Source organism: Pseudophryne corroboree, chromosome 2 (assembly GCF_028390025.1).
Source record: "Pseudophryne corroboree isolate aPseCor3 chromosome 2, aPseCor3.hap2, whole genome shotgun sequence".
NCBI lineage: Eukaryota > Metazoa > Chordata > Amphibia > Anura > Myobatrachidae > Pseudophryne > Pseudophryne corroboree.
The window spans coordinates 137,286,210-137,308,140 of NC_086445.1; the positions used below are offsets into that span (position 1 = coordinate 137,286,210).

General features: G+C 45.6%; 1 protein-coding gene across 1 annotated transcript in view; it reads right to left on the minus strand.

Moving 5' to 3' along the window:
- Positions 1 to 18,048: 18,048 nt before the first annotated feature.
- KATNAL1 (katanin catalytic subunit A1 like 1) overlaps positions 18,049 to 21,931 on the minus strand; it is a 241,402-nt gene continuing 237,519 nt past the window's right edge. Inside the window, exon 11 of the mRNA XM_063951747.1 lies at positions 18,049 to 18,338. Within this exon, the coding sequence (XP_063807817.1) occupies positions 18,140 to 18,338 (199 nt within the window). The 3' untranslated portion in view covers positions 18,049 to 18,139. The remainder of the gene's footprint in view (positions 18,339 to 21,931) is intronic.

The following is a 21,931-nucleotide window of genomic DNA, read 5'->3' on the forward strand; positions in this document are numbered from 1 at the left end:
CTCTACTGGACAATTGACCAGCTAGTTTTATAATTGCCAGAGGTATTGCAAATCTTGATTCTGATCTAAATGTACACCTGTGGATTCCAGTGTCCATTTGATTGTAAATGCATTCTTTGTTATACTGTGACCTCTCTAGCCTTATTTATGGCTAGAGCAGAATAAACCTGTTCCCTACACTATGTTTTACCATCTTGCAGTAAAACACAAATATACAGTTAAATATATAAACAAATATACAAACCTAATTTCTTAAATCAGCTACACATTACCTCATACATTCAAACTTATTTCATATCTATTCCTTACTATATATATCCAGTATACTGTTCACTATGGTTACATCGCCTATTTATAATGAATTATATTTTGATTCAGACAACATCCATTGCCCTAATATTATATTGAGTGCGGACAATTATCTATATGGCAACAACAGACACAGTTATTCTGTGGTTCACGACCAAGATAGTCTTTATTTATTCATTTATTTATTAACATCTATAAATCGACACTGTCCGAGTGTTCATATATTTTATCAATATTTCATATAATAAAAGTTATGTTTTAATTATTACATAATTTCATTACTGTCTATAAGTAATTATTACAAGAATATTTCCGAGAGTGAGTGCTCCCAACAAAGGTTGTCTTTTTTCCTGTTCACCCTTTTACCATATTGTCTATTGACCTATGGGAGCACCACTGGCAATCACTATTGAGTCTACCCAAGAGATTGTGAATCATTAAAGGTAGATAGTGATACATTTAAGACATATTGTCCACTCGCCGGTTTTCTCGGAAATAAAAAGTGATTAATTTGTTATTCTGATATTACTACACAGTCCTGTGCGGCACCCTTAACCCTACTCCTTTTGTGCATTTACACATTTGCATAGTACAAAATCTAGGTGTGTGTCCAGGTTGGGGAGGCGTTTCCAACCTGGACACACACCTAGATGCCATGCATCTTGATGGCACAACGTGGACTATAGAGACCCAATAGTGTAAAACCAATAGTGTGTGTGGTAAGTATATATTAGTACAGGGATATACTGCATACAGCATATGGTGCACATGACCTTCATGTCTTCCAGTTTCCTCTACTGCATATCTGTGTGGATCCACATTGGGATAAGACAACCTATAGCCTCTCAGATCCTGAATGTTCCTAGCAGCACTTACATAGCCTGATTTAAAGGTGGACGCTTACGAAACGCAATGCCAGTGTTGGCGCAGTTGAGCACATTATTGTGAAAACCCCTTTGGCGCATGCACACCAGAGAGTGTACACACGGCGGTGCTGTTGTGATTGGGAGAGGTGGTAACAGTTCTCAGGCGCACAGCCACTTCCACAGAGACAATGTCCAGACGGAAGCAGGTGCAGATGTCTATGGTGGACGGAGGGTGCATCGATGGTGAAAGGATGCTGCATCGATGGTGGACAGGTTGCTGCACCGATGTGGACGCAATGGTGGAAGGGATGGTGCACGAATGGTGGACAGGATGGTGTACCGATGGTGGATGGGAGGGTGCACCGATGGAGGACAATCTGGACACACCAGCAGTGGAACTGCGTACAGTGGGGCATAATATGGGCATCTCAGGGCTTTCTCTCTTCGGCGCAGGCTACTGTACAAGGGGAAGGATGAAACTAGCATTTACATACTATCGCGCCTGTGACTCCACAAACCAACGCTAGAGCGATGCTGTACTATCTAGTTCTGAACCAGGACCACAGTATTGTTTCACTGATCTTGTAATAGCGAATGGTAACCTGTCCAGTCCTATGTGAGGAGGGGGAGAGAAGGGAAGTCTGATGCTGAATGACTGTTAGTTAATGGAATAAGCAGGGTCCGCACACAGCACAAAGTTAAGTTTGCTTCTCTCAACTGATGCGGGAACAGTGTGGGATAAAAAATAACAACAACGTTCTATGTAATACAATGCACGTAGCTTAAGAAAGAATACTTTAAAAGTGGACGGTGGTGTCTTAAAAGGATAACAGTGTGGGATAAAAAAATAACAACAACGTTCTATGTAATACAATGCACGTAGCTTAAGAAAGAATACTTTAAAAGTGGATGGTGGTGTCTTAAAAGGATCTGGTCCAAAAATGGACAGAGCATAATGGACGGAGCTTTGTACTATGTACTATGAGAACAGTGTGCCCTAAACAACTAGCACTGACTTGAGAAAAAAAAAAGATTTATCATGTTATATTTCCAAACATATTTTATTACAGATTTAGGGCGGTATTCAATTATTTTCACCCCCTTCCACACCTGTTCTGTTTCTGCTGACAGGCATTGTATAATAATTTCAGCTCGCTACCCCCCAGGGTAGCGAGGGCTCCCAGCCCTTTACGCAGCTTGACCTGATTACTATGGGTGCGATATGCACGATAACAGGGATCACTTTAGATAGAAGATTGGGCATGATATATAATTTGAATACCACCCTTAATATCATATAATTTGATAAAATAAAAGGAAAGTATGATGATCCATTTGGTCTAAAAATATGAATAAACAAATGTTATCTGCCCTGTACTTAAAAATGTAAAGTAATACAGTAAATACATTCTCATGATTGAAAAATACACTAACAAGCCTATTATGTCTAACAAAAGGCATTAGTCGTATGGTGTGCATATTATTAATCCCAAACACCATCCATCATTGAGTGTGACAATAATTTGGTTAATGCCACGGCAATGCATGTACAGTCACACAATGAACACAGACAAGTTGTGAATCCGTAGATGTAATTAAGCATTCCTGCAAACCATATCTGACAGCTTTACCTAGACTCATTTGCTTTATCATAACACTGTAAATTAAATTTCATAATTGTGGCGAAGGTCAAGGAAAATCAGCAGTGATTGCCATATTTAATTTGTAAGTCACCGAACTACTGGGCACGAAATCAACTATTCACATTTAATCAGACAGTAGTTTTAGCTACACACATTCATACAAGAGAATGAGAGCGGATTCAGGGAAAGCCATAAGGTGTAGAAGCTCCGCTACAGAATTCAGTGATTAGTCTGTGCAACTAGCATAGAGACGCCATCAGCTCTAAGACAGAACAAGGCTTACAAGAAATACGGGAATTTTGAATGTTTCATTACTTCCAAAAGGAAAAACACAATGGGGGTCATTCCGAGTTGATCGCTCGCTAGCTACTTTTAGCAGCCGAGCAAAGTCGCCACCCACGGGGGAGTGTATTTTCGCTTTGCAAGTGTGCGAACGCGTGTGCAGCCGAGCGGGACGAAAAAGTTTTTAGCAGTTTCTGAGTAGCTCTAGACTTTCTCAGCCCTTGCGATCACTTCAGTCTTTTTGGTCCTGGAATTGACCTCAGACACCCGCCCTGCAAACGCCTGGACGCCTGCGTTTTTCCAAACACTCCCTGAAAACGGTCAGTTGACACCCATAAACGCCCTCTTCCTGTCAATCTCCTTGCGATCAGCTGTGCGAATGGATTCTTCATTAAATCCATCGCTCAGCAACGATCCACTTTGTACCCGTATGACGCACCTGCGCATTGTGGTACATACGCATGCTCAGTAGTAACCTGTTCGCTGCGCTGCGAAAAACGGCAGCGAGCCATCAACTCGGAATGACCCCCAATATCACTAAACTTTTATTGTTAAGTTACAAGTCAAATATTAAAACGCCTTCACTTTTTACTGTGTAATAATCTGCAAAAGCAAAACTCTTATGAGGTCAATAAATATTACAAAATCAACATGACACATAAAACAGTTATTGCCCTTACATCCCAAATAACAACTTCTAATTGTAATTGACAGACAGAGGTGATCAACGAGAGGGACAGGGGCGGCCGACGTTGCCGGAAACAGAAGTGTGTCACCCCCGTTTTCCGGGAGTGGCGAGGCCAAGGACTACGTCATGAAACGCATTTTCCTTGGCCTCGCAAACCGCACTGTGACAGATAGTCTGATTAAGCTCAGGCTTACCCTGCCATCGCAGATGAACATCGCAACTTCCTCCTGCATGTGCATTGCTAAGGACTGCATTTGCAAAGCTGCTGCGAGTACCTTTGCAAATGCAATCCTTACTGAATTAGGCCCTAAACCAATATCCATGGTAATGTGGACTAACAATTCACATGGCATCAGTTACATCACTATAGGGGGGTACTCACGGAGCGATCGCTGCTTAAAATCTAAGCAATCTGACTAGATTGCTTAGATTTTAAGCCTGATCGCTCCGTGTGTACCCCCTACAGCGATAGCGATGCACAGCCCCGCGCATCGCTATCGCTGGTGCTAGATTGGCCTGCCAATCTAACGGGTCGCTCTTTTCACCCGCTGGGTGAAATGAGCACCCCCCCCCCCATCTCCCCCCGCATGCTCAGCACACATCGCGCTGTGCTGAGCGACAGGAGAGATGTGTGCTGCAGCACACATCTCTCCCGCATCGGCCAGTGAGTACTGGCCTTAAAGCACTTGAAACACTGTGGGGCAGATTAAATTAGCTGCAGGAGTTACTACTTGGCTTTAGCTCCCAGATTCAGTGCCTGGAGTTATTCAATTACTGGCCATGACTAACGCCAAGAGTGGTCTTAACGCAAATGTCTGCTCGCACCCTCCCGCGTCTGCCGTTACTACTTGACTCTGCCCCTTTGTGATTGTGTGTTTTGATAGGTTGCATTCTCTGTAATGTTACTAGTTCCCAATGAATTAATAGGCTGCAATCTATCATGATGTCACTAGCTCTGAATAAATTGATAGGTTGCAATCTGAGTGATGTCACTGGTTCCTAATGAATTTATAGGCATTCTCATTTCTATGTCACTAGTTCCAAATGACACGGTATTCCAAAAATATTGCTGATGCACTGTGCGCTGTTTAAATGTGCTATTTAAACCGCTAGCAGAACTGCTTATACTGACACAATGCCTATAAGCACAAAGTTACTGTAAACTTAAGCCAATTTATCAACGAGTGATAAAACTTGTGACTGATGAAACTTGTTGCGTATGATAAATGGTGCTCCAGCCAATCCACTTCTGTCATGTGTCCAGCTCCTAACTGTCATGTGTTTGAAAAATGACAGGAGCCGATTGGCTGGAGCACCATTTATCATATGCAATGAGACTTAAGCATTTACGAGTATAGTGCCCAGGCTTATATCGGACTGGGCATGATTAAACAATTGTAATATTCGCATTGCCTGATGTATCGATGTATTTTGTATTATGAAGCATGTCTGTGCATGTCAAATGGTAGAAAGTTAATTGATATGCTGGAATGTGCTCATATCTACCAGAAGTCCAGAGATAGATGCTAATCAGCCCTAGAATCCTGGGACAAGAATTTGTAAATAACACACAGCAGGTATCCAATTTACAGGCCCCTCAAAGACACTTGGGCAGCAGAGTGTGAAGCATCCTTCCTGGTCTAGTGTGTACCAGAACCAGTTTATTCAGCCAGGAAGGAATGCATACGATTTACCGATGGCCTAATCCCGGATGTCATGATCCCGGCCACTGGTATGCCGGAAGCGGGGAGAGCGCTAAAAAGCCTCTTGCGGGCTCGCTGCAGGCACGTTATATTTTTTCTCAACGGATGTTGTGGACACCCATAGAGAGAGAATATAACCTGATCGCCTCCCCCCAGGAACTAGGTCTCAAGCTTCAAAGCTGTAAAGATAAGGCAATTCGTCCCTGTCAGAAGGGCTCAGAAACACCAAAGGGTATGCTGAGACTCAATACACTTTGGTTTTGGGAGGGTTAAAGGAATCCCAAGAGTAGGAGGAGCGGAGGAGAAGCTGCAGCATGGATTTTAAATATGACAAGCTTAGACAAAAAGTTTGTCATTATCGTGAGGTGGTTCCAGTGAGAGACTGGATCCTATAATGTTCCCAGCATATGCAGAGAGGCCTCACTCAATCAGCGTTCTGTACCCTAGGTGACTAGGACGTTGTTTTTCTCCCAATTTTATTTCTTGAAATTGTAATTACTTGTGTGACTATTTAAACTATTATATTCTTCTAACCTTTCTTTTTCTGTAACTATAAGCTTTGAAGTTTTGACGTGGATTAAAAATCTTGAAATTAGTTCTGGGTTCTGTGGTTTTTATACCCAAACCCTGAGAGGCTGATGTTACCTGATTTTTACGTATTAATAATTGTGTTTGGGGGTGAGAGCAGGAGCTCACCCTAGGCTTGACCCAAAAAGTACTTCTGCTGCTGGCAGTTACCGCGTTGATTTACCACACGTGCTGAGATAATCAGTAAAGTGTCACTGGCAGCATTCTTAGATTGGTTTATCTGGAGAATCGAGGCGCCTGGAGTCGTGACAACGAGTTTTAACACTCATTGATAAATGGGCACCCAATTTTTTTATTTATCTTTCCAGAGTAAGTTAGAATAAATAAATAATATGCCTGGCTGGTTGGTATAGATTTCAGAAACAGTTTAATTATTCAAGTGGCAAACATGTTACAAAATTAATGATCACTAACAATGGTGACACAAATTTATAATGTTACACTATGCATACACCACTTTTTTTTTTTTCTTTACACCAAATATGCACCAAGGCTCAGCTTACTGCAGGTGCCTTTAAGTTTAGCCACAGCTAAAATATTTTTTACTTTCAGCTGGGAACATCATCTTCAGTTTTGTATGAATGTTATTATAATTGGATTAGTGGCAAAGAGTTTACCAAACATACAGAAAATCTAATTACACTTGTAGCATCTTCACAACTGGCAGGATTTTAGCAGAGCAAATTGAATTATTGCCTTATTTTTGCTGTAGAGGCTCATATTGCATAATGGATCATTCTACACATCACTTGCGATATAATTATGTGGCTTAATAAGCTTTTATTGCATTTAGGGTGCAAATTTATAATGCTAGATTTGATTACACATATACAAATATCAAAGACACTCATCCATACAAAAGGAAGAAATGGTTTCATATAAATATTAAGTAATATTAGAGGGGGGTATACAAAATGTATATAAACTGAAATTAGAAACTTGTTTAATTAGAAATAACACAATAGAAAAAAGTTAGCTTCAAATATGTAAGTAAGGTGCACCATAATATAAAACTAAACGGATTATGTTGTTTTGTATGCTAGTGCTACAGTCTAAATATGAGAAGTGAATATCTCATGCAATAGAGCATAGGTTCTCAAACTCGGTCCTCAGGACCCCAAACAGTGCATGTTTTCCAGGTCTCCTCACAGAATCGCTAGTGGAATAATTCGCTCCACCTGTGGATCAGTGACAGTGAGTAATTACTATACCTGTGCACTTGCTAGGTGACCTGGCAAACAGGAACCGTTTGGGCTCCTGAGTACTGACGGGTAAATTAATTAAAGGTCGATTGTGGTAGTGGGGGGGGGGGGGGGGGGAGGAGTGAAGTCAGCGCATGTTATGTGTGCTGATACCGCTTCCCCCAAGTATTAATGTTGCTGTGCGTGCTTAGTTACTGGGGTACTTTGCGCACCTATAATTATCGGCGCTGTTATCTAAAACAGTGGTTCTCATCCTCGGTCCTCAAGTACCCCCAACAGTTCATGTTTTCCAGGTCACCTGGCAGTTGAACAGATGAATTCATTACTCACTGACGCATTTTAAAAGACCCACAGGTGGAGCAAATTATTTCACTTGCAATCCTGCGAGTAGACCTGGAAAACATGAACTGTTGGGGGTACTTTAGGACCGCGGTTGAGAACCACTCATCTAAAAGATAGCTAGCCCATATACAGGGCAATGTATGAACCGTTCCGACAACTGACGTTGCCCTATCTCCACAGCAGGGGCAGTGCTGTCCCTGGCTGTAGTGGGTGCTGGCTCCGGACTGCATTTGAGATCTCACAATAGTATCAAGATCTTGCACATGTACCCTGGAGCCGTCTGGGTAGGAAGACACAGTGAATCAGCACTAAGCTGATGCATACTTGCCTACCTGACCCTCTCCATGAGGGAGAAAAAATAAGAATTTACTCACTGGTAATTCTATTTCTCGTAGTCCGTAGTGGATGCTGGGAACTCCGTAAGGACCATGGGGAATAGACAGGCTCCGCAGGAGACTGGGCACTCTTAAAAGAAAGATTAGGAACTATATCTGGTGTGCACTGGCTCCTCCCTCTATGCCCCTCCTCCAGACCTCAGTTAGGGAAACTGTGCCCGGAAGAGCTGACATTACCAGGAAAGGATTTGGAATCCAGGGTAAGACTCATACCAGCCACACCAATCACACTGTACAACTCGTGATAACCATACCCACTTAACAGTATGAACAACAACTGAGCCTCAGTAACAGATGGCTCATAACAATAACCCATTAGTTAAGCAATAACTATATACATGTATTGCAGAGAGTCCGCACTTGGGACGGGCGCCCAGCATCCACTACGGACTACGAGAAATAGAATTACCGGTGAGTAAATTCTTATTTTCTCTGACGTCCTAGTGGATGCTGGGAACTCCGTAAGGACCATGGGGATTATACCAAAGCTCCCAAACGGGCGGGAGAGTGCGGATGACTCTGCAGCACCGAATGAGCAAAGGCAAGGTTCTCCTCAGCCAGGGTATCAAACTTGTAGAACTTAGCAAATGTGTTTGAACCCGACCAAGTAGCAGCTCGGCAAAGCTGTAAAGCCGAGACCCCTCGGGCAGCCGCCCAAGAAGAGCCCACCTTCCTTGTGGAATGGGCTTTTACTGATTTATTATGCGGCAATCCTACCGCAGAATGACCTTGCTGAATCGTGCTACAGATCCAGCGCGCAATAGTCTGCTTTGAAGCAGGAGCACCCAGCTTGTTGGGCGCATGCAGGATAAACAGCGAGTCAGTTTTCCTGACTCCAGCCGTCCTGGCTATATATATTTTCAAAGCCCTGACTACATCTAGTAACTTGGAGTCCTCCAAATACCTAGTAGCCGCAGGCACCACAATAGGTTGGTTCAAATAAAACGCTGATACCACCTTAGGGAGAAATTGGGGACGAGTCCTCAATTCTGCCCTGTCCAAATGGAAGATCAGATAAGGGCTTTTATACGACAAAGCCGCCAATTCTGACACACGCCTAGCCGAAGCTAAGGCCAATAGCATGACCACTTTCCACGTGAGATATTTTAGCTCCATGGTCTGAAGTGGCTCAAACCAGTGGGATTTCAGGAAATCCAACACAACGTTAAGATCCCAAGGTGCCACTGGAAGCACAAAAGGGGGCTGAATATGCAGCACTCCCTTAACAAACGTCTGAACTTCAGGCAGTGAAGCCAGTTCTTTTTGAAAGAAAATAGATAGGGCCGAAATCTGGACCTTTATGGATCCTAATTTTAGGCCCATAGTCACTCCTGACTGTAGGAAGTGCAGGAATCGACCCAGCTGGAATTCTTCCGTAGGGGCCTTCCTGGCCTCACACCAAGCAACATATTTTCGCCATATACGGTGATAATGTTGTGCTGTCACGTCTTTCCTAGCCTTTATCAGCGTAGGAATCACTTCATCTGGAATGCCCTTCTCCGTTAGGATCCGGCGTTCAACCGCCATGCCGTCAAACGCAGCCGCGGTAAGTCTTGGAACAGACAGGGCCCCTGTTGCAACAGGTCCTGTCTGAGAGGCAGAGGCCATGGGTCCTCTGAGATCATTTCTTGTAGTTCTGGGTACCAAGTTCTTCTTGGCCAATCCGGAACGATGAGTATAGTTCTTACTCCTCTCTTTCTTACAATCCTCAGTACCTTGGGTATGAGAGGAAGAGGAGGGAACACATAAACCGACTGGTACACCCACGGTGTCACTAGTGCGTCCACAGCTATCGCCTGAGGGTCCCTTGACCTGGCGCAATATTTTTTTAGCTTTTTGTTGAGACGGGACGCCGTCATGTCTACCTGTGGCCGTTCCCAACGATTTACAATCAGCGTGAAGACTTCTGGATGAAGTCCCCACTCTCCCGGGTGGAGGTCGTGCCTGCTGAGGAAGTCTGCTTCCCAGTTGTCCACTCCCGGAATGAACACTGCTGACAGTGCTAGCACGTGATTCTCCGCCCATCGGAGAATCCTTGTGGCTTCTGCCATCGCCATCCTGCTTCTTGTGCCGCCCTGTCGGTTTACATGGGCGACCGCCGTGATGTTGTCTGACTGAATCAGCACCGGTTGGTTTTGAAGCAGGGGTTCTGCTTGACTCAGGGCGTTGTAAATGGCCCTTAGTTCCAGAATATTTATGTGAAGGGAAGTCTCCTGACTTGACCACAGTCCTTGGAAGTTCCCTCCCTGAGTGACTGCCCCCCAACCTCGGAGGCTTGAATCCGTGGTCACCAGGACCCAGTCATGTATGCCGAATCTGCGGCCCTCGAGAAGATGAGCCTTCTGCAGCCACCACAGCAGAGACACCCTGGCCCTCGGGGACACCTGGTGAGGTGGGTAAATGGTGACATGCAGATAAGCGTCCTTGATGTCCAGCGACACCATAAAATCCCCCTCTTCCAGGCTTGCAATAACCGCCCTGAGCGATTCCATTTTGAACTTGAACTTCCTTACATAAGTGTTCAAGGATTTCAAATTTAGAATGGGTCTCACCGAAACGTCTGGTTTCGGTACCACAAACATTGTGGAATAGTAACCCCGTCCCTGTTGAAGGAGGGGAACCTTGATTATCACCTGCTGAAGGTACAGCTTGTAAATAGCCGCCAGCACTACCTCCCTTTCCCTGGTAGCCGCTGGCAAGGCTGATTTGAGGTAACGGCGAGGGGGAGTCACCTCGAACTCCAGCATGTATCCCTGAGATACCACTTGTAGAACCCAGAGATCCACCTGTGAGCGAACCCACTGGTCACTGAAGTTCCGGAGACGCGCCCCCACCGCACCTGGCTCCACCTGTGGAGCCCCAGCGTCATGCGGTGGACTTAGTGGAAGCAGGGGAGGATTTTTGTTCCTGGGAACTGGCTGTCTGGTGCAGCTTTTTCCCTCTACCCCTGCCTCTGGGCAGAAAGGATGTGCCTCTGACCCGCTTGCCTTTCTGAGGCCGAAAGGACTGTACTTGATAATACGGTGCTTTCTTAGGCTGTGAGGAAACCTGAGATAAAAAAGTCGACTTCCCAGCTGTTGCTGTGGATATGAGGTCCGAGAGACCGTCCCCAAACAATTCCTCACCCTTATAAGGCAAAACCTCCATGTGCCTTTTAGAATCAGCATCACCTGTCCACTGCCGAGTCCATAATACTCTCCTGGCAGAAATGGACATTGCATTAATTCTAGATGCCAGCCGGCAAATGTCCCTCTGTGCATCCCTCATATACAAGACAACGTCCCTTATATGCTCTATGGTTAGCAAAATAGCATCCCTGTCGAGGTTATCAATGTTGTCTGACAGGGTATCAGACCATGCTGCTGCAGCACTACACATCCATGCTGAAGCAATAGCAGGTCTCAGTATAGTACCTGAGTGTGTATATACAGACTTCAGGATAGCCTCCTGCTTTCTATCTGCAGGCTCCTTTAGGGCGGCCGTATCCTGAGACGGCAGTGCCACCCTTTTAGATAATCGTGTGAGCGCCTTGTCCACCCTAGGGGATGTCTCCCAGCGTAACCTATCCGTTGGCGGGAAAGGGTACGCCATCAGTAACCTCTTAGAAATCACTAGTTTCTTATCAGGGGAACACCACGCTTCTTCACACAATTCATTTAATTCATCAGATGGGGGAAAAGTCACTGGCTGCTTTTTCTCCCCAAACATAATACCCTTTTTAGTGGTAACCGGGTTAATGTCAGAAATGTGCAACACATTTTTCATTGCCGTAATCATGCATCGGATGGCCCTTGTGGATTGTACATTTGTCTCATCCTCGTCTACACTGGAGTCAGACTCCGTGTCGACATCTGTGTCTGCCATCTGAGCTAGCGGGCGTTTTTGAGCCCCTGATGGCCTCTGAGACGCCTGGGCAGGCGCGGGCTGAGATGCCGGCTGTCCCAAGGCTGTTACGTCATCAAACTTTTATGTAAAGAGTTGACACTGTCGGTTAATACCTTCCACATATCCATCCACTCCGGTGTCGGCCCCGTAGGGGGCGACATCACACTTATCGGCTCCTGCTCCGCCTCCACATCAAACATGTCGACACAGCCGTACCGACACACCGCACACACACAGGGAATGCTCTGACTGAGGACAGGACCCCACAAAGTCCTTTGGGGAGACAGAGAGAGAGTATGCCAGCACACACCACAGCACTATATAACACAGGGATTATCACTATACTGAGTGATTTTTTCCCAATAGCTGCTTATTAAGACCAATTTGCGCCTAAATTTATGTGCCCCCCCTCTCTTTTTTACCCTTGTTGTACTGGATACTGCAGGGGAGAGCCTGGGGAGCGTCCTTCCAGCGGAGCTGTGAAGAGAAAATGGCGCTGGCTGTGCTGAGGAAGATAGCCCCGCCCCTTCAGCGGCGGGCTTCTCCCGCTTTTTATAATGTTAATGGCGGGGGTTTTTGCACATATACAGTGTTATACACTGTATTATGTGCTATTTGTGCCAAAAGGTAAACTAATTGCTGCCCAGGGCGCCCCCCCCCCCCAGCGCCCTGCACCCAACAGTGACCGGAGTGTGTGGTGTGCTATGGGAGCAATGACGCACAGCTGCAGTGCTGTGCGCTACCTTAATGAAGACAGGAGTCTTCAGCCGCCATTTTTCATCATTATCTTCCGTCTTCTGGCTCTGCAAGGGGGACGGCGGCGCGGCTCCGGGAACGGACGATCGAGGTCGGGCCCTGTGTTCGATCCCTCTGGAGCTAATGGTGTCCAGTAGCCTTAGAAGCACAAGCTAGCTGCAAGCAGGTAGGTTTGCTTCTCTCCCCTCAGTCCCTCGTAGCAGTGAGTCTGTTGCCAGTAGATCTCACTGAAAATAAAAAACCTAACAAATACTTTCTTTTCTAGTGAGCTCAGGAGAGCCCACTAAGTGCATCCAGCTCTGGCCGGGCACAGATTCTAACTGAGGTCTGGAGGAGGGGCATAGAGGGAGGAGCCAGTGCACACCAGATATAGTACCTAATCTTTCTTTTAAGAGTGCCCAGTCTCCTGCGGAGCCCGTCTATTCCCCATGGTCCTTACGGAGTTCCCAGCATCCACTAGGACGTCAGAGAAAGCTCTGTTCCTGGACTTTCCTGGTAATGTATGATTGCCATCACGTGTGGTGAGCTAGTTAATTGATAAGAAAGGTGTTTCACCACAATGTGTTGGCAATCATACATTACCAGGAAAGTCCAGGAACAGAGCATGTTCTCCCTCATAGAGAGGGTCAGGTAGGCAAGCATGAGCTGATGCACTGTGTGCTCTAGCGGGGAATGCCAGATGAAGGGGAGGTTCACACCCTCGTCTGGCAGACAAGATGGTAATACACATATTATCGATGTTCCTTCAGGTTGTAGTACGGGTGACCGGCGGTCTCCTGACCGCCGGTCACCTTACCGACGCCGGGATCCCGGCAGCATACCGACGCCGGGATCCCGGCGGGGAAGGGCGAGTGCAGCAAGCCCCTTGCGGGCTCGCTGCGCTCGCCACGCTGCGGGCTCGGTGGCGACCTGCGGTCGCCACGGGTTCTATTCCCACTCTATGGGTGTCGTGGACACCCACGAGTGGAAATAGTCCCTGTTGGTCGGCATGCCGACCATCGGGATAGTTTGCCGTCGGGCTCACGGAGGAGGTCATGTGACTGTCGGTCAGCCGACCGGCGGTCACATGACTACCACCCGTTCCTTCATGGTTCGCCATGGTAATGAGGTGAAGCAAGAAGTGTTATAGCCGCACGATATGTGCTGCACTGCCACTATAATACATCTCCCGCTGAGTTTGAGAACCACTACAATCAGAGACATTTGTTTATTGAAAGATAGCACAAGTTATGTATTTTTCCCATAGGGACAATGTCACTTGGATATTTCAGAACACTGCATTCACAATGCAATGTATTAATACACAATTGATTTCCACTGTGTTCTAAATGCCCATGTGACTGTCCTAAAGTTATAGATTTGTCATTCGTGGCTATATACCTGTATGGTACTAAAGTTTAAAATGTACATTAGCTCTTTTTTTTTTTCACTTAATCATCTCGCCTTACTTTTTTTACTATGTTGAAAAGCCAGTACAGTTCTACATCATGTTTAGTTCACTTTTTACAAAATACTCACTATGTGATTAAGGGAAAAATGTATCAGTTATGATTTGTACATTAAACTAACCGGTCATGGACATTTAGCTATAATTGTGAAGGGCATCAGCCGATCACACATGGAGCAGGCAAACAGTTTATGGTTGTAACAATTATTTTTTAAAGACCGCTACACACTAGACTACATTTTAAATGAATTTGCCGATAATGACCATTCATTACAATAAATTCTTAAAATCATTCGGTGTGTATGCACTATATCGCTAGCGATGCTCACTCCCGCAGGACGCTAACGGCATACTCTGTCATTTGTACATGCAACCAGTGGTGGAACTAGCGAGTGGTGGGCCCAGGTGCGACAAAATGCTTTGGGCCCCCCTCATCCCGTTCAAGTCAACCCCCTCACCCCTGGAGAGGATCTGGTGAGGGGGGACCTGCTCAGGGCCAGGGAAATGGCAACAGTGCTGTAACTAGACATTTTAGCGCTGTGAGCAAGAAACGGCATCGGAGCCCCCCCCCCCCCACTATGTAAAACAGGGGCAGTGCGCGTCGTAGGCGCGCGCAAAAAATATAGGGGCATGGCTTCATGGGGAAGGGGTGTGGTCACAAAATAATACCAATTCATATAACAGTGCACAGTAGTCTCCATTATTCAAATTACGTCGCACAGTAGCACCACTACACCATGTAGAGCCCCTTTTACACCTTACGGCGGACAGATTCCCCTTTTTACACATTACGGCAGACAGCGTCCCTTTATTACACATTACGGCAGACAGCCTCCCGTTTTTACACATTACGGCAGACAGCGTCCCCTTTTTACACATTACGTCAGACAGCGTCCCCTTTTTTACACATTACGGCAGACAGTGTCCCCTTTTTACACATTACGGCAGACAGCGTCGCCCCAGGGGGTGTATGCTACAGTTATCACCGGGGAGACAGGGAGGGATAGATTACAGCCTTCCTGTATGACCCAGGGATGGTGGTAAAAAAACGGAACAGTACGGACCATACAGGGAGGCTGTAATCTTTCCCCGTCTCCTTGGTCACTGCTGTCTCATACACCCCCTGGACTGGGATGGACAGGGACACGCAATTCCAACTCTACAATGGCTGATATTGCTGTAGGGGTCCAGACCGCTCTGGTTTTTACCAAATCTCCACCCACCAACAGTCAGGACTGACAGAACCATGCTTAGACAGGAAGTAGTCAGTAGTATATATACAAAATAAATTTACTTTATTTACTTTTATTAAACTATACTTACTTTTATTGAAGTTGATCCTGGATTACAGTGGCAGTGGTCACTGGCAGCTACTCTTGCTGCTCCATGCATTTTCCTGCCTGAGGCTCCAGTCCTTGTCCCTTGTAGAAGGAGGTTGGGGAGGGGGCGGAGCTTCACGGACTGACTGAATGAAAAGCAGGAAAGGGAGTGGTGCTGCTGCTGCTGCCTGGCTTCCTGGTGCTACCAGCCAGGACTGTCAGTGACACTGTTGTCACACTCTGTAGAATAGCCAATCCAGTGAAGTAAGGGGGCGGAGCCATGGCGGCATGCAGCATCCGAAGCAACCAGCTCAGCCTCAGCTGCATCATTCACCCAGGTAGCAGCACAATAAACCAGGCGATTGTACTTACCCCCCCCCCCCCCCCCTTCCTTTAATCCGGCTCTCAGACTCTGCACGGACTGACACAGCGGCGTCAGCCTCCTCTCTCTCCTCCCGCACTGTCTCTCCCAGCTGGCTCCTCGGTGGGCTCTGGGTCAAGGTCGGATGTTACGGACGCCGCCCGCGGCCAGAGCACAGAGGAGGTGAGCCGCCGCAATCCCCCCCTAACACCTCCTCCCATACACACACACTCCCGTGGCTGCTGCGTCCCGGCTGATCTTCTTCTCGGCAGGCGGCGGTGGCCCGCAGCAAACAGCGGCATGTAAGGAGTCAGTTTGACTCATTACATGCCACGGTGGCTTTGGGCCCCTTGACAGGGGCGGACCCCAGTGTAAGGCACTGCTTGCGCTGGCGGTAGTTCCGCCTCTGCATGCAACTCAATATCAAAAATGTCGCTAACGACTAGGAGCAAATAGTGCAGTGTGTACGATACTAACGACGAGCGACACATTTAAATTAGGCTGAAACCCAACAATTTGGTAGTGTCGGACGACTCATCAGAATCAGAATCAATTTTATTGGCCAGGTATACACATGTATACTAGGAATTTGTTTTCGATTTCCAGAGCATCAGCCAGGTATTCACATAGAAGGGGTAAACACATATGACATACATAAAGTACACAATGCAGTAAAATACGGTAATACTGTAAACTACAGTTCCTAACACGAAAGACTACAATACCATAAAATGGGAGTGTCTACCATCCAGCAGCAATACAGTGCAATATTACATTAAAAGGAGATTTAGTTAGAGCCTCCTAGAAGTTGTTCAACAGGTGGATTGCTTGCGGGAAGAAACGTTTTAAGCTTCTAGCTAACTTTACAGGTAACGCCCTATATCGCCTCCTGATGGTAACAATTTGAGCAAGTCGTGGCCAGGATGTAACTGAGCCCCTGCAATTTTCCCTGCACGCTTCTTAGCTCTGGACAGGTACAATTCTTGAATAGAGGGTAGGTCAGTCCCAACTATCTCTTCTGCCATCCTCACCACCCTTTGTAGCCTGCATCTGTCACTCTCATTGGCAGAACTGTACCAAACTATGATCGAAGAACATAGTACAGACTCAACAATGGTTGAATAAAAGAGCAGCAGCAGTTTTTTTCCCAACATTGAACTTCCTAAGTTGCCTCAGGAAGAACAACCTCTGCTGTGCCTTTTTTACAGTAGAGTTGATGTTGTAACTCCATTTCAGGTCCCGAGAAAGTTTGGTCCCCAGGAACTTAAAGGAATCCACCAAAGACACCAAACTATTGGCATTCACACGCGGTGGTACAGTGGCTGGCTTCCTCCTGAAGTCTACCACCATCTCCACTGTTTTGAGTGGATTTAACTCGAGGTTGTTGCTGCTGCACCACACTGCCAGCTGGTCTACTTCCTGTCTATATGCAGACTCGTCCCTGTCCTCGAATAGACCAATGACTGTGGTATCGTCTGCGAATTTGATAATTTTTACCGACTGCACCTCCGAGGTGCAGTCATTTGTGTACAGAGAGAAAAGCAGGGGGGAAAGGACACATCCCTGGGGGGCTCCAGTACTGATCCATCACGCACATGAGGTATATTTCCCCCCTTTCACGACCTGCTTTCTGTCTTACAGGAAGTAATTTGGGGAGCAGAGCATTAGGAACAATTGTGTTGAATGCAGAGCTGAAGTCAACAAACAGGACCCTCGCATAAGTACCCGGCAGGTCCAAATGCTGCAGAATATAATGCAGCCCCATATTTACAGCGTCCTTAACACACCTGTTCGACCGATAGGGCGATAGTTCACAGGAAATCGTGAGCGACATCACATTGTTTGCATGTTGTCTAATGTGTACCCAGCTTAAGAATTCAGCCAACTCATCCATTAGGTTCCATTGAGATCATGGATGGTACTGCTCATCAACGTGCTTAGAACCAAATGACCTGACTGTAGCACCTTATGCAATTTGTAGGTTCCACACAGGTTCAGTGCACACAATGACTTCATTGGCACTAGTGCTCTTTAAAAGTGATACCTGGACCATGAAACTATAAGGCATTTTATTTTTATTTTTTACTTAGGAAGAATCTTCAAAAAGCATTGAGCAAGTGGTATATGGCAAAGTTCCATCTCACAAGGGTCACCTATGGATGAAATAGGTCAGGAAAACTGTGCCTAGCAAAAGACTACTTTACTATTTATGTAACCACAGTTATATATTGATAACATTGCAATGGAGTAGAAAAGAATCGGTAACATTAAGGAATTTATTTTTAGAGCCAGTGAGAAGCATACAATTTAAAATATATTTACCAACATAGAACAATGAACACATGAAATATTACTAAGCTGAACCAAATTCACCCATCCACTTTTCATACTTTTCCAAGTCCGCAGCAGAAACAGATTTTGAGATTTTCTTTAGCGCCAATTCAAAATCCATTATCGTAACAGGCATTTGTAGCTCGTCCTTGGACAAAGCACGGATCTGTTCTGGTGCTAAGCCCTGGATGCGCCGACGCATAGCCATCATGGAGGCATCCCTGAAAAACATCATCCATAACAATGTTCAACTTGACGCAACTTTGAGAATTGAATGGTTGTAAAATTTAAAAAGTCAGAATCATTTCCATACCATCCAAACAGGTTGTTTTTCATAGTAGAGCTTCATCATGAAGTCCTACTTAGAAAACATGGTATTCTTTTACAAACTCTGGTTTAGCATTCAAATCAGTGGACAATGGGGGTAATTCAGAGTTGATCGCAGCAGCAAATTGTTAGCAGTTGGGCAAAACCATGTGCACTGCAGGGGGGGGGGGCAGCTATAACATTTCCAGAGAGAGTTAGATTTGGGTGGGTTATTTTGTTTCTGTGCAGGGTAAATACTGGCTGCTTATTTCTACACTGCAATTTAGATTTCAGTTGGAACACACCCCACCCAAATCAAACTCTCTCTGCACATGTTACATCTGCCCCCCCTTCAGAGCACATGGTTTTGCCCAACTGCTAACAAATTTGTTGCTGCGATCAACTCTGAATTAGGCACAATGGGGGTAATTCTGAGTTGATCGCAGCAGCAAATTTGTTAGCAGTTGGCCAAAACCATGTGCACTGCAGGGGGGGGGGGGGGGGCAGATATAACATTTGCAGAGACAGTTAGATTTGGGTGGGTTATTTTGTTTCCGTGCAGGGTAAATACTGGCTGCTTTATTTTTACACTGCAATTTAGATTTCAGTTTGAACACACCCCACCCAAATCTAACTCTCTCTGCACATGTTATATCTGCCCCCCCCCCCCCCCCCCTGCAGTGCACATGGTTTTGCGCAACTGCTAACAAATTTGCCACTGCGATCAACTTTGAATTAGGCCCAATGTGCAGTGCTACCCCAATTACACCATATAGAGCAAAGGGGTCTGCGAGGTTCAGTATTGCAATGGTAGAACAGCCTGATTTTTTTAATAATTAGATTGTTCTAATAATAATACTGAAGGACCGCATCAAAGGAGTCATTATAGAAACACATTCCTACTCATCCGCAAACCTTTCCCCTCTGGTTTAGAAAATGAATGTGAACTGAGCATTGCAAGAAGAGAAAGTGGTTACCTAGCATTTTTAGGGAAATAGGATAATAATAATAATAATAATAATAATAATAATAATAGGAGTGGCTCTACTTTCAGTTTAGTAGTTCTTTCCATATGGAAGAAGCATTGTCTCATGAAACATGTATGTGAAATATCCTACGGTACATCTTTAACCCCTTCAATGGTGACTTTTTGGAATTTGGTCACACCTCCCAGGGCAGGTTTTTATTTTTTATTACCTGCGCGTTGCCAGGGGTTTCATGCGCGTTGCCAGGGGTTTTATGCACATTGCCAGGGGTTTCATGCGCTGTGTCATGCTTTTTTGCCAGGGGTTTTATGCTTGGATCCATGCTCGTTGCCACGGGGAATGCTCGTTGCCTTAGGGAATGCTCATTGCCTAGGGGTAGCTAGGGATGGGCATCGACGATTCAAAATCATCGATGGTCTATGACCGATGTTGAATACTTTTACCATCGATGGGGGAGAACCAGATGGTTTCCCGCCATCGATGGTTCAGTGCTACCTAATTTTTTCTCTCTCAAAGTGTCAGGGCAGTGAGCTTAGCTCCGCCCCAACACTCACTAAGCCACGCCCCCTGGTTCACATCTGTACTATAAAGCAGGGGTGACCATCGATGGGTAAAACCATTGATGATCAATTCCAGATGGTTTTACACCATCGAGGTTATCCATCGATGGTGACCTTCGATGGATAACCCAGCGATGGCCATATCCCGGGTAGCATTTGAAATCCTCTCTCCCCCTCCTCCCTTGTACTCAGCTCGGCTGGCAGAGTTTTGCGGAGTGACGCGACCGCGTCATTCTTCAAAGTCCACCAGTCAAGCAGAGTGCAAGGAAGAGGGAGGGGGAGCAGTGGCATGCCCCGGAAAATTTCCGGGGTTGCCAGTCTGCACAGCGCAGCTGGCCCGGAAATCTTCCGGGCATACCATTGAAGGGGTTAATAACAGACTTCAACCTTTATATTTATATGCATTCATCCATGAATTACTTTTTAGAATGGCTTCAAAAATAATAATGCCACAAAATAAGGAGTGAGCAACTGTACACATGGCAACTTATTGGCTCATCAGAGGGGTACTAGAGGCACAGCCTATTTGACAGAGAGAGGAGGACCCGGGCCGTTCATGCCACGTCCACCCACCTCCTTACCCCCGCCGCCGTTCAACCCTGTTGGTCCCGGTCCGCCAGCAGCAATCTACGGAAAACATCCCTCCCAAAATGGCTGCAGCTGTTCACCCCTGCCTGCTTTAAACTATTGAAAATATCCCTCCCAAAATGGCCACCGCCTCAGAGGAGACAGTTATTAAAGATACTAGAATTGGCCTCCTCTAGGATCTTTAATAACTGTCTCCTCTAAGGCGGTGGCGATTTTGGGAGGGACATTTTCAATAGTTTAAAGCAGGCAGGGGTGAACAGCGGTCCCTGCCAGTATGGCAGACACACAGCAGCCGTTTGGGGAACGGGGGGATCCCCTGACAATAAGCAGAATCCCTAACAATGAGCAGGTATTGGGCATAATATGTGTGGGCATAATATGTTGACAAGGGCATTACTGTGTGGGGCATAATATGATGACAGGGGCATAACTGTGGAGCATAATATGGTGTTAGGGTCATTACTGTGGGGACTTAATATGGTGCAAGGCGCATAATTTGGTGTAGCTCCATACTGTATATGTACAGGTTGTTTTTTTTAAATATATAATTTTTTTTAATTTCATATATATAATTTATTCATTTATTTTTGGGGGGCTGCCTATTTGTCAGTCCCAGGCCCAACAATTTCTAATGGCAGCCCTGCATCTATGTACCACCCTCAGAAACAATGGAACCACGCTGCAAGCAGGAATGATTTGCTGGCAGGTACCGGTCGTTATGAAAGCATGGTATGTACAGTATACTGAAGAACTTATATAGCAGCAGTGCCTTGCCAAGCACAACAAATAATGGATTTATTCTGGCTATGTTGCACTGTGCTAGTCATTCAGGAGCTTGATCAAACTGATTGTAAAAATCCCACTATTTCCAATGCAGCTGATGAGGTCATAAATGAACAAGCCAAACTTTCCATCTTGCTTTGTGAAAACCAAGCCAACTGGACTAGATTTGTCTAGCAATCACACACTATGCAATAATCAGACAATTTGTAAAAAAACGAAAAAAAAAAAAAAAAAAAACCTGTGTGTGACTAGCATTATACAGATTAACTGGGCGGCACGGTACTGCAGTGATTAGCACTGCTGCCTCACAGCACTGAGGTTTGAATACAATCAGGGTCATATCTGTGTGCAGTTTGTAAGTACTCTCTCTGTTTGCATTGGGATACTTTTCCTCCCACAATCCAAAAATAGACTGGCATAAATGGCTTCTGTAAAAGAAAATAACCCTGAAATCAGTGTGTGTACATTAGACAGGGATATAAATTGTAAGCTCCACTGGCGCAGGATCTGACTAAATACTCTCTGTAACGTGTTGCATGATATGTGTGCGCTATATAAATGAATAATTACTATTTGTATGTGCTAGAAAGT